Consider the following 17,040-nt stretch of genomic DNA (forward strand, 5'->3'; position numbering starts at 1 on the left):
GGGAAAAGCCAGAAAAGAGAAGCTGCAGGAGAGAGCAATGGAGACGGACAGCATGCAGCCCTGGGTCCGGCGTGTTTTGGGTGAGGTCAGTCCCAGCCACTGGGGTTTGCTGCGTGGCAGCTGTACAGAAAACACCCAGCAGATGAACATCAGTAACCATTTAATTCATTTTAGTGTCACACTCCGACATACAGCCAGAATTACACCTCGGCCAAAAACCTTAAAAAGTGGCATTTTATACAGAAGAAAAATCATCCTTTATTCCCCAGAGACATAAACCCCAAACAGCTAACATACATATACAGACGTGCCAAATCTGATAAATACCCAAGAGCCGGGGGGACAAAACCCTTATACCAAAAGTAGAAAAATGCGGACTTGCTTTCTAAAAGCGGAACTCCAAACACCCAGACCTGTAGCATTCTTCAAAGCCTGAAACTAAAAATTAATCTTTCTTTCTATTTCCTCTTATCTCCAGAATGAAATGCAGAGAATGAAATGGGGAAAGCCTTTGGGGAAAGACATGCGACGATAACTTGAACATCATCTTCAGCTATTCATAATTTAGTTAGAGAATCATCCATAGACAAAGCAAAGAAAAAATTAATCTAAAATAAATTATTCATCCCCCCACAGGAATAATGAATCTCTGCAAACCCGTGTTCCCTCCTCCCCAGCTATTGCATTTGATAACGTGTGAACCATCCTGCACACGCACCTTGAGATAATCTATCCTTGGGGAACGGCCGTTCATAATCCCGATGTGCTTTCAACCACCGTTCCTTCTTTTGTCACCCGACATGAAATCAGGAGAGGAAATAAATGAAGCAACAGCGGACTTGGGAAGATTTGTAAAACTGGAGTGACGAGAAACTGCTGTCTCTCTGCAAGTGTTACTGTTGCTCTGCGACGGACATCACCGCTATGGCTCTCTGCAGCTGAGCACCCGCACGCCGCAGCCAGGGCCCAAGCCTGGGCACCCCTGAAAATTCATCCTCAAGAGTTGGTGTTAGCGAACCTGTTAGTGCGCACCTTGCTGCACTGCAGATCGGTCTGAGCAGCATTAGTTAGAAAACCTGCCCGGGATTTCATCTCTGCGGATTTATTCTTTCTGCTTGAATCCTGTGATCAGCTCCTGCCTGTTCAAGCGCAGGCTCGCCTGCTGGCTGTGCAAAGGGAAGACAGGATTTTGACAGCCAGGCACCAAATTTGCCCTCCCACAGCCACGGGGCTGAGGAGAGGGACGGGGAGCAGCCTGCGCCCAAGAGGGGATGGTGCTGAAGCACGAACAGGCAGACGCAGCGTCAGCCCAGGCTCTGCCTCGCTTGGGGAACTCCTCAGTTCACCTCCTCCCTCCCTGGTCCCAATGAAGCTCTGGGTTTGGGTGGATGGCGTTCATTTTCCTGGAGCATGTCTGATCCCCGCCTCCCAGATGTGCAGCAGCGAGTACTACAATCCCTAGTGAGCACAGCCCCTAATAAATACAGTTCGAAGGCCCAAACTTGACCTGGTGGGGAGCCTGACCCTCCCAAGAAGGCATTTGACAGCATGATTGCTCCTCACCTGCCAAACTGGTACAGGACTTCTTTTTCCTGCACATGCAAGTGAAGCTTGAGTTAAAATAAAGCAGGCACGACTGGTCGATCTGTCCCTAAACCCATATGGGATTCAATCGTTCACGGTTGGGCATATGCCTTCAAAGCCCCCCGGAGAGGGTACAGAGGAGTTTGGGAAGAAATCCAGCGTTGCTAACGACGAGGTGATGTCTCCTTGCACTGAGAGTCCTCGGGGAAGCTCACACAACAGGCAGGGCGCAGACGTCCACCGACCCCAAGCCTGCTCCGCGCTGGCTTCGTGGCTGTGTGCCAGCAGGAGCTGGCCTCCCCGGAAAGGGGCCCCGGGTTATCCAAAATATTTCACCTCTGGTTCTCTCTGTACTGGTGCGAGCTGAAGCTCAGAGGAGGAGAAGGAGAGGAAGGCCCTTGAAGTCTGAGGCTGGTGTAAGCATCCCATCCCAGGATGAGGCTCAGGCTCCGTGTTAAAGCCAACATTTCCAGCACCTCTCCTTGCAGGGCAGCGAATGTCCCAAAGGGGCACACCCCTGCTCAGGACACACCAGCTGGCGCGACAAGAAGGGGCTGGTGCTGCTTGACGCTGGCTCCATGAGCAGCCCTTTGTGGAGAGAGGGTAAGATGTGGTACGAGAACTCCCATTGGGGACAGCGGGTGAGTCCAACACATGCGAGAGAAATAAGAAGCAGCTGGAGATGGGCTCCGCAGATGTCTAGTTTGGCCTTTAAGCTGCTACAGCGACCGAGGCTGCTGGCTTGTTGGCAGGAGGTTTGCCAAGGTGCAGAAGGCATTAATTCAGTCCTTTCCTCCTGTTCTGAAAAGGATTTGCCTTGCTGTTTTACTGGTGGTTTATGCATGCCTGTCCTGGAAGCAGGGGAGAAATCTGCTTTGGGATTCTCTCCCGGGCATCTCATTAATTCAGTGGAGCTGCAGATGCCTGGATCCCAGCTGTTAAAGGGTTGGGGTTTTTTTGGTGGTAGTGATGGTTTGGGCTTGGTCATCCCCCCCACAATAAATAATGAAACAGAGGAACAGCTCTGCAACAGGGAGTGAGCAGTAACACTGAAGTCTCAGGTAAAATCCTCAGTGCTGCAGCAGGAGCTCAGCCGGGCTGAAGGCTGGGACACCAAGGAATCACAGCCAGATATTCTCTGAATCCACCTAAACAGTTTTTATAGCTGCTGACTTCCAGATACCTCTATTTTCTCCACCACATGGACCCAGCCATGTCCTGGGTTTCATTCCTGATAAGCTAAGGGCAAACACCTTGGTCAGATCCTCCCTCGGTCTGAATGGAGATGCAGTGCCACGGTATATGACGGTTAAGAGATCAGAGGGCATGGGAGTGATGGGACACAGATTTTTCAGCAGCATACTGTAAATCATAAGTCTAACGAGCTTTGCTCCCTGTCATTGCAGCTAGTCCTGAGCCATGGAGTTTCCTTCCTTCTGCTCACTTAGAGTCTTTTTTTGATGAGTTTTTCCAGTTTCCGTATCCGAGAGGACTCCTGCTCGGGTGTAGGAGCACTCAGTGAGAGGGAGCCGGTGTTCTCCACGCCGGAGGGGGGAGCTGGGAGGCGCTGGCGGAAGAGGTCCAGCATGCTGCTTTGCTCGCTCCTCTTCAGGCCCTGCGGGAGCAAAAGAACAGTGAAGCACACCAGTTAGACTTCATTGATCTGGGAGCGGGTGTGCATGAGAATAGCTGCAGGAGAGCCTACTGCAAACCTCAACCTTTTGTTCACCCACCAAGAGCTGTCTGTAGACCTCTGGATGATCCCGAGACAAGTGAGCTCAGCCCCGGGAGCCAGAGCAGGTATGAGCACGCGAAGTGAACTGAAAAGCTATCCTTCAGTAGCAACTCTACACACTTTCAGACTACAGAGGATACACTTGCCTTAGAGTGCTTTTCCTACTCCCAAACCCTTCTATATTTCTACTGAGAAAAAGTCACCAACAATCTCAATGCAGTACTAGCAGACGAGCAGAAACTCTGTGGGACTGGTTCTAACCTTCATGTCTAGTATCTTCTGGAAAGTGTCGGTGCTGCAGTCAGCAAGGAGCTTGATGTAATTGTCGACAAACACAACCGGGGGCTCGTGCGGAGCCATAACCACCTGCCAAGACAAGAAAAAAAGAGATCAGACAAGTTCTATGAGTTAAAGCCAGTTCTCAGTCAACTCAGGCACACGAGTGACAGCAGGACTGGCTTCTCCTAAAATAAAATGCTTAAGGAACAGCAAAGAGGCTGTACATGCTGCTAGTAACCGAGAGGTAAAGGTGAGTGAAGTAAAGTAAGGAGCAGGGAGGAGGACGGGGTTTCTTTCTACACAGCAGTGGTGCTTGGACCCAAGGGGCTGCCTATCACGTTTCAAAGAGCAGCGGGACTTTGTCTATATGCCTGTGGGCTGGGAGGCACTGGCCTATTGGCAAAGCTCAAGATTTTATCTTGTTGCATGGGGAAGACTAGCTGAGGAGTTGCTTGGGGGAGAAAGGCAGTGCTGGTGGTGGTGGGGACACTTAGAAAGTCCCCAGCAGATCAGGCAGCCTGGATGCAGTCCAGACCCGCACTTCGGCTGTGCATCCCTCTTGCTCCCTCCTGCCCGGAGCAGAGCAGAGCAGCGTGTCGCAGGGGAATCTGACTACACTCTGCAGTTACTCCCTCCAAGCCCAGGACAGCGTGGGTCCGAGCAACCTGCTTTGCAGTCCTCCTGCTCCTGACAACGAAACCTGATGGGTGAGCGGTGCCGCATGAAGCCGCTCTGTCCTTTGGGTGCAGCTCCTCTTGTACGCTTCTCTGGAGAGACTGGGATGCAGCATGTGAACCCCCCGCTGACTTCTGCCCCGGACCTCACACCCTCTTAGTCCCAGGAAAAAAAATTAAAATAGCCTTGAAGCTGGAAAGATGATTACTCATTGTTGTATTTTCCTTACATAAGCAGCAAGCTCCACAGAGAACACATTTTTGATAATGCTGGGCAGCAAACCCATCCTTCTGGGAAGAGTGTGTGTGCGTACGCAGGGCAGAAACAGCACAGGACGAGACTCTTCTCTGTCTCTGAAAACATTTCCATATGTTTCCATTGACCCAGCTCACCCCACACTGTATTCTGTCGCTGAGACATTTCTTTCTTTTCCTGCACTTCAGACCAATGAAACATCATAGCCATGTATACACTTATAAATCCTTAATTTACAGCCCTTGTAAAAATCTTCTGCCAAGATGAAAAGCTGGAACTTCAGACAGCGTAGCCAGAGGAGAAAGGAAACTGCTCTGCAGGACATGCACACCCTGACGCCCTCCTCCCCGTTTGCATCTGCACTTTGTAGGGCTTAGCTGAATGTATTTGTTTGTGCCATCTATGGGCTTAATGATGCTCTGGTATAATACTGAATTAGCTGCACTGAAATAAGCTCAGGCACGTTACTGTATGGTGGTATTGGCATATGCAACAGAGGCATCACTTCTGAACCATCTTGGTACTAGGTAGGAGAGCCCTGAAAACACCGAGGAGGAGCGTACTGTGCTTCTGATGGGGCAAAATAGTTCTTATGGAAAAGACTCTTTAATGTGCAGTTTGGAAACAGCAGAGAGAATCTGAGCACTGATAAAAAGAGACAACCCACAAGGCAAACAGAACGGCCAGAGATGACCAGTCAGTTCTGGGCTCCTGCAAGGAAACCTTCCTACAGAAATACTGGTGGTCCAGCAGGAGCAGGCACTTCCAAGAGCCTTTTTTCCTCTCCCAAACCCGAGAGATGGGTGCTGACACCAGCCCCAAACGCTGTGTGTGGGTTACCTGGGCTCAGGGTGATCTATTCAGTCGCTGTGATTAACAAACCTGCCCCAGCCAACCATTCAGCCCCATCACCCACTGATTACATGGGCATTATTTTGTAAAACAGCTCTTCGGAGCACTGAATGCCATAAGCGTATCGCTGCTTAATTACTAGTTACTGACACTGAGCCCTCAGTTGGGGCCAGCAGACGTGCTTTGTGCAGCAGCAGGGCAAGCACGGGATGTCTGAAAAAGCAGTCACGCTGCTACTCCACATCCTACGGACCAGCAGCACTCCACAGCCTGCCCGAGGCACTTCCAATACTGCTTTCATCTCAATCCCGATGAAGCCAATGTAATGTTAAGGGTAGACAAAGTAACTCCATTACTTTTCTGATTCACACATAAGCTCCAAGGAAAGACCTGTTTCTGTATGCAACAGGCACCAATCCTCCCTGCTCCTCTGTTAGCAGTACCAGGATATTTTTCTTCAGGTAATTTCTAAGAAAATTTAGACTTGCTTTAACATATCCACCAATGTCTCAGTCACCTTACTCCAAAAGCATGGAATTGCAGAACTAATTTCTGAATTCAGAATGCACACTCAGCCGTGACGTTACTTTGGGCATGGGAGCAAAGCCACGCTGAGCAGCAGGCAAGCACGCAGAGAGCCTGGACTCCGCACCCCTTCCTTGCCTCGGCTGCGGTTTACAGGAGGCTTCGGCTGGCAGCTGCCTCTCCTGCCTGACCCCAGGTCCCACTAATTCACTCACAGGAACATCTTCACGGCATTGTTGGTGAGCAGGGGACAATCCCATCGCCCAGGAGGGTACAACTGCACAGCTGCCATGGCTTCTCCTGGGATCAAACCTAACTTCTTACTCCGGCAACAGCGAGGAAGGGGAGATTGCTTTGCTTGTTACTTTTTATGAAGACAACACACTGCTTTTGGGTCATTTTCCAGGCACCAGGTCTGGAAAATGAAAAAGGACTCTGGTGAATACAGTAACCCAGACATGTTTGCACTGGCTGTTACACTAGACAGTAAACAGGTGACTCAAGCACGGCTTGGCTCCCCTGCGTGATGGAGTCTGCACAAAGGCCTGGAGTAACCTGAACTGGAGGGTTTGCCCTGCGGCAGACACTTACGGATGCTAGCTCTGATTTTCACAAGCTCCTGAGGGAATCTGGTGCCCCAACGCTCCTAGTAAGCAGAACTTGAGCCCTCGGTTACCTTGAAAAATGAGGATGAAAACTCAAATGCGATGTTAAAAAGAGCATGGGGGCAAACCCACGGCGAATAAGCCAGTTCTGTAGAACAGCTGGCAGCGCACTCGGACAAGCTCGCATACGTTCATGTGCAATTGCAGATCGCCGCATTCAAAGGAAGGGCCCCCTGGAATTCGCTCGCTCCGATTCCCAGTCCAGCAGTCTGGCTGGCAGATTATCAAAAGTCTTGAGTTACCTTCAGGATCATTTCAGCCCGAGTCATGCCTTTCACCACTATCTTCGTGTAGCTGGCAGGAGCCTTCCTCACCACTTGGGACCCAATGGAGGGCAGATCCAGGAGAACCATCTTCAGAGAGTGAGTGTCCAGCAGCAGCTGCAATAGTTAATCGCACCCTGTTATTCAGGTCCCTTTTACCAAGCTCCATTAGCTGCTATCATCCAACATGCTTAAAAGTTTAACACTTCCCACGTTGGAAAAAGTCCTGGTAATTGGACTGCAGAACAGGAGAGATTGACCCATGTAATGACACTTCAAGAAGACACCATCACCCGTGGCTACATATCAGCGCTGTCTGTTGATTTTAACAGAGCTCTGCTCTGCTGACTTGAAATGACTTATGGCAGCTCAACATCTGGCACATAAGGCATGGATTTCCAGTCCTCTTCTCCTCGACAGTATAAAGTGAAACAATCTCGATTACCTGTAGCTGTACCATTATTTAGATACTGAGGTCAAATGAATTAACACCATGCTTCCTCCTGCACCCAGCCACCCATTGTGTCAGGTTTTCTGCATTTACTCAACCACTTGCCGATTTATCTTTTTTTCTTTAAAAAGAAAACTGCAACACAATACAGCTACATTGAGAACTGCTCAATATGCTGTGCTCAGTGGCACACTGAAACTCACAGCCTGTATGCTGGTTTTTACTAGACCAGCGTCTAAATAAGCAGCGAGCAGCAGCCACGAAATTCAGCAAAGGCAGACAAGCATTGTCTGATGACAAAATGCTGTGGGTTAGGGTTTCTTAGAGCAAAATTACCCCAAATACCGCACTCTTCTGATTGCACGAGGTATGTTTAAAGAGGTGAGACAAGACCAGTGAAGAACAGAAACCTGAAATCGAACTAGATGAAGAGGAGCACAATTTATTTATACAGCAGTGAGTGTGAAAATCTGCTGGGCTGTCGGCACACCCAGTGCATTTCCTGCAAAAGGGCTCTCAGGAGCGGGTGAAACTCCTTCTGGAGCAACACACAACGTTACGGGCACTGCAGAACCCCCAGCAGTCACCAGAACAATATGAACATTTACGGTACAGCTTTCAGCACACGTGGGCATTCAATTCAAATACAAAGGACTGAGCCGAGGAGGAGGGGCGGTGGGTCACACCAGTTCAAATCTGGACCCTGTTATCTGCGGCAGCGTATCATTGCTGTGTGCTGCCTGTTTCATGGTTTGCATGAGATGAACCGATGCCATCAATCTTGTCCTGGGAAGTCAGGAAACTGCAGCACAAACAAGCAGCTCTGTGCACCCCAGAGCTGCTGGAGCCTGATGTCTGCTCAGGCTGTCATAGCTGGATTCCTGCGTGTCTACGAGGGATCCCATAGATGGAAGATTTTTCCACAGTTGGGGAATTCACATCTTTCCCACGTAAACTCTCTCGTGTCTAACAGGAGTTTTGCGCACTCTGCAGCCTTTCCCACAGGCGCAGCACTCGCAGGCTCTGTCCCCTCACCCTGTTTCCCCCCGTTATCCATCCCAGGTCCCTGGCATTGCTAACTCACCGCCAAAGCTTGCTGAGATGGAGAATTGTTGTTAAGTCAGAGACACAAACCCACAGAAAGTGAAACCCCATAGGTCTCATTCCCCATGCTGAACACCTCCGTAAATACCGCCCTAGTGTCCAGATTTCAAACATGAATATGAGCACACAGCAGGAAAACTGTGTTTAGGATTGGGAAGGCCAGGAAAGCATATTCCACAGCAACATTTGCACCAGGGGAGAGAAACCAGTGTGGAAAGATGCCGGTGGGTGACCAAGGGGGAGGGTTCAAAAGATGCTATGGCAACTGAGGACCTACATGCTGCAGAGACAGAGGAGACCAGCTTCTGAAGACCTCTATACATCTAACCCCAGGAAGGTATGTCCCACTTATGATGAGATACATTCACTGTGAATCAGGCTAATAAAAACCTCCCCAGTCTGCTTTAAAGAACCAAATTCAGCCTGTTATTTGAATACAGTAATATTAAAACTTTTTAACATTAGACACAAGCCCACTGCTAGCAACTGGTTAATCACTTTAGACGCTTATTTAAAAAAAGACTTCATTTAATCATTCTCAGGTTATTGCTCATCGCACAAGATGAGCAGGAACCATGCTTCACTCATTTGCTTTCCATTAAGAAAGAAGAAGGTTTTGATGTAAAGCTCCTGTTTCATTTTGCAGACACACACTGCTCAGAACCCATCTTTGATGCCTAAAACCCAAGCAGCTTTTAAGGCTTGATTTGAAGTTCACAGCAATCCCATTAGGGACAATTCTGCTTTTTTTTTTTTTTTTTAAATCAGCTCACAGGGGAGCAGCTGGATGTGCAGGGGACAGCTGAAAGCCTGCCTCATCCAAACCTCATCCCTGCAGAGCAGTGGGGTCCCAGCCCACAGGCAGGGGTGGGAGATGGGGGGTCACAGCCCTGCAGCTGCACCCAGGGGCTCAAGGTAATAAACACCCTGCGCTGCCCACCCACGTGCAACTTGGGGACAGGGGCTCCTGTCAAGGGGCAGAATTTCAACAGAAATGTGTACGTTAATTCAAGTGGCAATAATTCAATGTCCTTTCTTCCCTGAGATCATGTCTCACCATCTTGCAGTATCTACAGCTCTCAAAGTGCAACAGGGAGGCAGGTTCCTGGGGGAAAGCTGGGGAATCCTGAGCCCCAGATGATCATAGAATCATTAAGGTTAGAAAAGACTTCTAAGATCATCGAGTCCAACCGTTAACCCAACACCACCATGCCCACTAAACCATGTCCCTAAGCGCCTCATCTACACGTCTTTTAAATACCTCCAGGGATGGTGGTATTTACACCTTCCCTGGGTCGTCACTTCCCTGGGTCTCAGTTACTGAGTCGCAGAGGTGGAAACAGCTCTTCCCCACCACACAGCAGTGTTTTGAGGTGTGTTTGCAACGCCTGAGGAAGCGAGGCATGGAAGGCATTTATGCAGGAAACAAACTGTCCTGTCTTCAGGCACTGCAGCATCTCTCACCTAGTGAGATTCAAAACTCCCACCAAACCCAGGGCCTCCGTTCAGCAATTTTTGAGACAGAACAGAGAAAACACTGCACTACGCCTCCACAACCCCATCCTCCCGGCACGGCTCTGATGAGAGGAAGACAGCGGCCATCCATAACTAGCAGGCAAACTGGAGGAAGCAAAAATCTATTTGCGCTCACTGGAACTCAGCCAGGACACAGGCTCTAGCAAAACTGCCAACAGGCTGTGGAGGAGTCCCTGGGCTCCCATGGCTTCACTTCCTCAGGGAGGAAGGAGCCAGCACCTGGGAGCAGCGCACACAGACCCTCCGAGGATCCGGGGTCGCTTTGCTTGAGGTCTGGCACGCCGCCACCGCGGGCACATGGCGCTGAGCACACCCGTCACTGGGGAAGGCGCAGGAACCAACCTGCTCCTGGCATACACACCGTCATGTGAGACCAAGCACTGTGTGTGTTTTATGTTCAACAATTGCAAAAAAAAAATCTTGGTGTTTAAACTACCTGAGCTGAGAAACTGCCTGGACACATGGGTTTTTGGGTTGGGGTGGTTGTTTTTTTGTAAAGTTTTCCTGTTGTCAACTACGGGTTGACCATGCCCCAGCCCTTCTGAGCAGAGAAGCAATAGGCTTGAGTTTAACCCCAGGAGGAGGCACAGTGGCAGCACAAGGAGATTGAGTGATGACTTATTATATGAAAGGATGGGACAGAAAAACAAGTCTTTCTGAGAAGGACACGGGAGCTTCTTGCCATAGTTTCTGCCATGAGCAACGTTCTTTTCCTTAGCGTGCCCCGGCTGTACCAGAGATCAGGACACGTAACTCAGCTCTCTGTCCCTTTTTAACAAAAACTGCCTCGACTTCTTGAACCCAAAAGTGATGAAATATTACAGGCAATGCAATTACTTTTTCTTACCTGTTCTGCGCCCACCATGCTAATAGGTTTGCACTTGAAGAGATGGTTAATGAACTTGGGAATGAAGGAGCTGCAAAGAAGAGAGAGAAAATGACACAATTACATGTGAGTCTTGGGAGTCATACAGTCTTCTGTGGTAACAAAGCATGCAAAACAAACCAGGATGGCTTTCCACATAGACACTCTAAGTGCCTGGTTCTCAAGCTGACTCCAGCCATATTAAGTGTCCTAAATAACAAACAAACCAACCCCAGGTACAATTCCTTTGCTTTAATCCATACTGACCTCCAAATTAATTGAGAAGTTGCACACATACTCCATGTAAATAAATTGCTATAAACTATACGTGAAGTATTACAGTACAAGGTCAAGAACAAGCAAACAAACTATTGTACATAATAAAAACAGCAACACGCCAGGATTAGTATAGCTATTCACAGAGTGGAAGTATCTTGATTGTATCCAGAACCTACATTTTACTGCATACAAGTAATTCCATAACACGCATATTACACACTGAACTTGAGGTCCAGCCAAGGCTGGAGGTCTGCTGGGCCCTGGACACTCACACAGAAAGGCACTCTTCCAGAAAGCTTCTGGCCAACACAATCAAGACAAGAAAAAGTTTTGTGAAAAGGAAAACACCATTACCCTATTTTACTAACGTGGACTTCAGACTCAGAAAAATGACTCAGGTACATATACTCAACCGGGGAGAATTCAGCAAGGATGGAAGCCCAATATTCGCCATCTTGGACAACATATTCCAGAGCATCAGCTTCGGTTTTAGTTTTTTGCTTCTTGATTTTAGGCTTTGCAGTAGTTCCATTCTTCAGTGGAGAAGCAGATGCTCCCTCCTAGCAGAAGCGCTGGCTGAGCACCTGCAAGACAAGCGCCTGCCCCACCTGCTCTACCAAGGTGCAGCACCAGGAAAACTCAGGAGCTGAACGCGAGGAGAGGGGCCAGCGTGAGCAACACAAACTCCGTCTGTCAGGAGCACACCACTCATCATCTTGTCTTCCTTTTGGTGCCTTGTTTTTTAATGTACTCTGCTTCTTTCACACGGCCTTCTTTGCCTGAATGCCTACAAGGCTCACGTTTGCAGGACCTTGTCCATGACCTGGTGGCAGGTCTTAGATTTTAATGGCTCTGTCCTAAGTTCATATAAGTCAGGCTGTTCTCTGTCCTTTTGAATGAGGTGACTTTAAGGTGATGATCTAAATTCAGCATGGTCTCCCCCTTGCATCCGTCAAGTTACTTGTTTCCTTCCCACAAAGCAAGGAGCGTGGACAGCATCTTGTTTGTCCTGCCACCTGTTTTCCAAGCCAGGACGTTTATTTTCTGCCCTTTCTCATGGAAGAATAACAAAAGTGTAACTCAGGCACAGAGCATGCCAAGCTGCTAAGCAAATCAAAAGAAATGGTTCAAGGAAGAATCCTTCCAAGTGAAGGCTCCTTCCCTTCCCCTTCCCTCAGACACAGCCACGACCTCTCTCAGTGAATCATCTTTTCCTGGAGAGGCGTCAAGGAGAACAATTTCAAACTACTATTGAAAACCAGCTACTGGGCTGCCCCAAACAGCTTTGAATTTGGCCACCAGAGAAACAACCTTGGCAACAAAATATAAATAAGAGGAGGAAAACAAGCCCTGTCTCCTCTTGCACGAAAGCGTTACAGCAGAGATGTAACTTATCTGTTTTAGAAGTCCATTTTTCAGGTGTATAACTAATTCCCAGAGGGCAATTAGAGCATGCCAAGCACAGCTGGAGCTTAGTTGATCCTACAAAATGATCAATCCACTCTGGATGCAGCAGCTTGCTACAAGCGAAGAGCACAAGAGATTAATTGTACCTTTGATCTTGCACATAGGTCCAAGTCTCCCTCTCTCTGTAAGGTCAGGCGTGGAGCTAATGCTCGTGTTGTGCACGAGAAGCAGGGCGAGCCTTTCTTTCTGCAGGGTGGCAGACCGGCAGCCAAAGGACCCCCTCCCCTCTTTTTTTTTATCTTCTTTCCTAAGTAACCACATGGTCTTCCATAGACAGCATTCTGTCTTGAATGAAACAATTCCCAGGCCCCTTAGGATGGCCACCCACAATCCATGCAGAAGGGTAAAGCGACCTTCCATCCCCACATGCCGATTATTTCACGCTGCCTTATTGGAAACAGCTTCTCAACTCCAGCACGACAGACAAGACAAACCATAAGATCCAAGGGCTGCTGTGGTATTTTTTTCTTTTTTTTTTTTTTTTGGACTAGCAGAGACCATCAAGAGCAGTTGCATTTAACTGAAAAATTCACTTGAGTCTCTTGCCTAGGCTGGACTCAATGCTTGGCTCTCTTAACATACAGCAGGCAATCCCGATGTGAATAATACGTGCGTATTCAATGGTAATGCTCTGCAAGCAGTTTTGTACTCTAAATGCCTTTACTCCCTGCACATCCACAGAGCTAGATTGGATGCCAGAATTCATTTACAGTTTCGGCTATAAATCTGAATCCAGCAAACCCTCCATAGAAGCAGACAAGTCCCCAGTGTAATAATAAAGCAGTGCAAGACAGATTAGGAACCTAAAGCACAGAAACCACAGCATCTGAGAGGCTCCCATCCAACGGGAGTGGCTCTGCCAAAGCCCGTGTTTTCCTAATCCCCTGCGCTGATGATGCATCAAACACAATGCCTTGCTAAGCAAGGCAGACGGAGGTGCAACCACAGTACGTCTGTCCGACGGGAGACGAGCTATAACAGGACATCATTCAAAGCATCCTGGTGTCACTGAGTCACTGCAGCTGAGAAGGGTTTTGCTTTACGCCACCCTCTGAGGCGGTGACCAGCCCTTGCAGGCTCGCCCAGGCTTAGCTCAGCCACTGCTTCGAAACCTCCAGGAGCCTCCTCATCACGATCTTCTTCCACCTAACTCCTCTCACTAAAAGCACGATGCAAAGGCCAGAGCAACTGGGAGGACGCCTGCTGCAGTTACCCACCACGCTTGGCTCTTTGTGACGGACAAGGCGCTTTTCTGGAGAGGGGGAGAGCTGTTTGTTTTTCCTGTCTCTCAGTTCTAATCTCTTCCTCATTGAGGTCAGGTCACAGACTTCCCAAACACATCCCGGCATAGCAGACACGGCTTCACTGCTACGGTTTTCAATTTCAAAGGATAAGGACCGAGGTGCAGTGAACAGAGCCCCTCACGCTGCCTGCGAGTGCCTCCTGGAAAGCCGGCTGCTTCTCACTATTTCAAGGGAGTGAGGGTTGCATATTGGTCAAAACAAAGCAAAAATGACAAATTAGGTTAGAGGATTGATGCAATTTCTGATGGCCATTTTTCTTCTTCCAGAGTTGGCTCAGATCCCTCAGTTTTAAATTTAGTGACTTTAGATGCCTTCTCCCCTGTGGTCCTGTAACTCAACACTAGTGCTTTATACAATCCATTAGAGCTGAGAAGCGGCTGGCAGTTCAAAAAGGTGCAGGCATTAACATACAGAGAAGCACAATGCCTGTTAAAAGAATTTTCAGTGTTGTGGCGCACACAAAAGGCCAGGCATTTATAGTGGGCAGGCCAGCATATTCCGTAAGAATTCAGAGCTTCAAAAATACAAATGTTTGTATGCGTCAAAATGTCATAAGCATTTTAAGTGCACCCTTACCACTGGGCTCGTTCTCCTTAAAACCAAGTTGTACAGAAGGACTCTAAATATGATCCGGCAAAAACAATCTTCAGGAACCAAATTTTCACTTCCACACTTGATCCACAGCACAGTGAATTCAGGACTGTGTCTTAATTTTAATGTGCTGTAGATCAGAGCTGTAGTTGTATTAAAAAGGTTTTGAAGCGGAGTGGTAGTTTTGCAGGTCTCTCTGCTCTTCTATGGAACAAGCTGTGATGAAGGCACTCAGCTTAGATGTGAACTTTTCTCAAATATGAGAGCTGGGTATTTTATCCGGAGTTTACTTGGTATGTGCTTAGCAATAAAGTTGAAAGGGAGGCAACTAAGCTGAGGTATTAAGAGTGTGCTGTGAACAGCTGAGTAAATGGGGTTTGTTATTTATCACCGTGTTAGCGATACAAAATTCAAGCATAACCACATAGAAGGCTTAAGTGCAATAAATTTTCACTGAGACAGCATTTCAAACAGTGATTATGGGCAACGTCATAATATGATTTATCAGTAACTGCTCCTTAATGCAAACTAATGAGTACCCTGAGATAGAAAGGGGGAACGAAATTCTCAGGCCAGCCTCCCTGCTGCGAAAGCTAACGGTTCTCAGGAGAGCCTGCTGCATCCTTCCCTGCTGAAGCAGGAGCTGAAGCTCCAGTCGCAAACCCACACAATAACTGCCAGGCCATACAGTTTATTTCAGGATGATTAGCTTATTACAGATGAATGAAACGTTAAGGTATTTTAGAGTGACACATGATATGCATGGTACTGCTCCCAAGTCTACCAGCATAGTCACGTGCAACACCAAAAGCAGCAGCTACCCTGGTAGAGTCCTCCCGAGGGTTTTTCTTGGGGTATTGGCATGCAAAGCTCAGCTGGCCATAGGCAAGCAGGGAAGAGTTCAAGTATCTTCCCAAAGAACTGAATTTTTGTTTCCGACACATAGCTTCAAAGTTTGGATGTCCAAGAGATGCTGGAGAGCTGCACCCTCAACCCTGAATCCAGAGGCAAGGGGAATTTCTGTCTCACCTTCCAGTTCTTTCATGCTGCCCAACATTAAGTGACTTGCCAGGAAGACACTCGTAATACCCCCAAAATCTTAATGTGTATTTCCCCTCCCTTACTTTTTGCACAGAAAAGTAGCTTTTAAACGGTGAAGGTAGAATATACTCATCACACATACCCTCCTTATAGTGCTATAGCTATTATAAAAGTTATTTTGAGGCAAATGATGCATCAAATTTCTCAGCACCTGGAAGCACCTCAGCCTCTTATCACTGGAAGGAAAGTAGGTTCCCATAGCAAGAGTCGTGTCTATATTCAGACATTCAAAGCCTTTTTTAGATGTCCAACCCCAAACTTTCTGTACTTGGCAAACAGTGGACAGTGATCATCACAATATTTTATGGGATGGTTTAGGCACATGAAAAGGAACGAATCAATACAAATGTCTGAGAAAATCTGCCTTAGCAGGAAACTTGAGACAAGAAATTGAAGTATTTTTTAACCTTGCCAGCAGCTGCTGGTTTGCTGCCCTACCCCACCTCCCTCTGTGCTCTCCCTGGACGGAGAGAGTCTTCACCCAGACACCGAGCGCCGCTGACGCTGCACACCAAAGGCAAATAGACTATCACCTACAAACAGACGAGTGAGAACCAGAGACCCCGAGAAAATCTGTGCCGTGTTGGTAACTTACTTTGCAAATTTTATACAGAACTGAGTGAAATACTTTCTTGTGGAGGCCAGATTGTCACGGATGATGGGGACGTTCTGTTTAATGTGGAGAATCACTGAGGTGACATAAGGACTCTGGTCACCAACGTGTTCCACGTTCTGCCACTGCATCTGCACAAAGGGGAAAAAACAACCAAAAAGACTGTTTAACTCATTAGGATTCATGCGATAGCTAAGGAAAACTGTAGAAACTTCCTGCCAAAAGATCTCTAAGGAATCATGATGAGACTGCCTTTGCAATTCACCACCAAGGTCAAGTTCTTCGTCGCTATACTGATTAAGCAAAACCCTTCCACAAGAAGATACAAAGAAAACCCAGAACAACCCTTTTTGCACCAGAGCAGAGAGAGATTGTGACCGGTAACCTACACAAACTGGGACCACCAGGATTAAAAAGGCTTTTGGAGCATGCCAGGCCGCCTTAATATTTAACAGTTTCCAGTTTGCCGGGATGAAGTGCCCATATAAATCCTGATTACAGGCATTTGAGAAAATATCTGCAAGCTTGCAAAGTCTGGATTCCTGTATGGCAGCCAAGACTTTAATACTGGTGAGACTGATGACAGATAGATGGAAGAGGCAGGAATACTCTTAAAGTCCAAGGCACTCCACACCAGCGTAGCTCACACTGAAAACACTTCTGGTGTACAAGCTAGGATGCCAACTTCAGCTCATCCCAAACACACGTTAAAAAAATACAAAACAAGATGAGTTACTCAACCTCCCATTTTGTTTTCATTTACCGTCAGCAGAAATGCAAGAGAATAGCCCCTGTGAGCCAGATGTGCGACTCCCTTGACTTTCTCTAAGCCTTATTTGCAGCACACAGGGAGTACTCAGTCTAAGTAATGTGGAAAAAAAAAAAAAAAAAAAGAG

General features: G+C 47.9%; 1 protein-coding gene across 1 annotated transcript in view; it reads right to left on the minus strand.

The window, feature by feature from the left end:
* Positions 1-2,895: 2,895 nt before the first annotated feature.
* The window catches only part of VPS53 (vacuolar protein sorting 53 homolog (S. cerevisiae)), a gene marked incomplete at its 5' end in the record, with an annotated part of 64,573 nt that continues 50,428 nt past the window's right edge, over positions 2,896-17,040 (minus strand). Inside the window, 5 exons of the mRNA XM_009585055.1 lie at positions 2,896-3,199; positions 3,581-3,685; positions 6,813-6,950; positions 10,772-10,841; positions 16,127-16,275. Of these exons, the coding sequence (XP_009583350.1) occupies positions 3,029-3,199; positions 3,581-3,685; positions 6,813-6,950; positions 10,772-10,841; positions 16,127-16,275 (633 nt within the window). The remainder of the gene's footprint in view (positions 3,200-3,580; positions 3,686-6,812; positions 6,951-10,771; positions 10,842-16,126; positions 16,276-17,040) is intronic.

This window comes from Fulmarus glacialis, unplaced genomic scaffold (genome assembly GCF_000690835.1).
Source record: "Fulmarus glacialis isolate BGI_N327 unplaced genomic scaffold, ASM69083v1 scaffold15659, whole genome shotgun sequence".
NCBI classification, from domain to species: Eukaryota; Metazoa; Chordata; class Aves; order Procellariiformes; family Procellariidae; genus Fulmarus; species Fulmarus glacialis.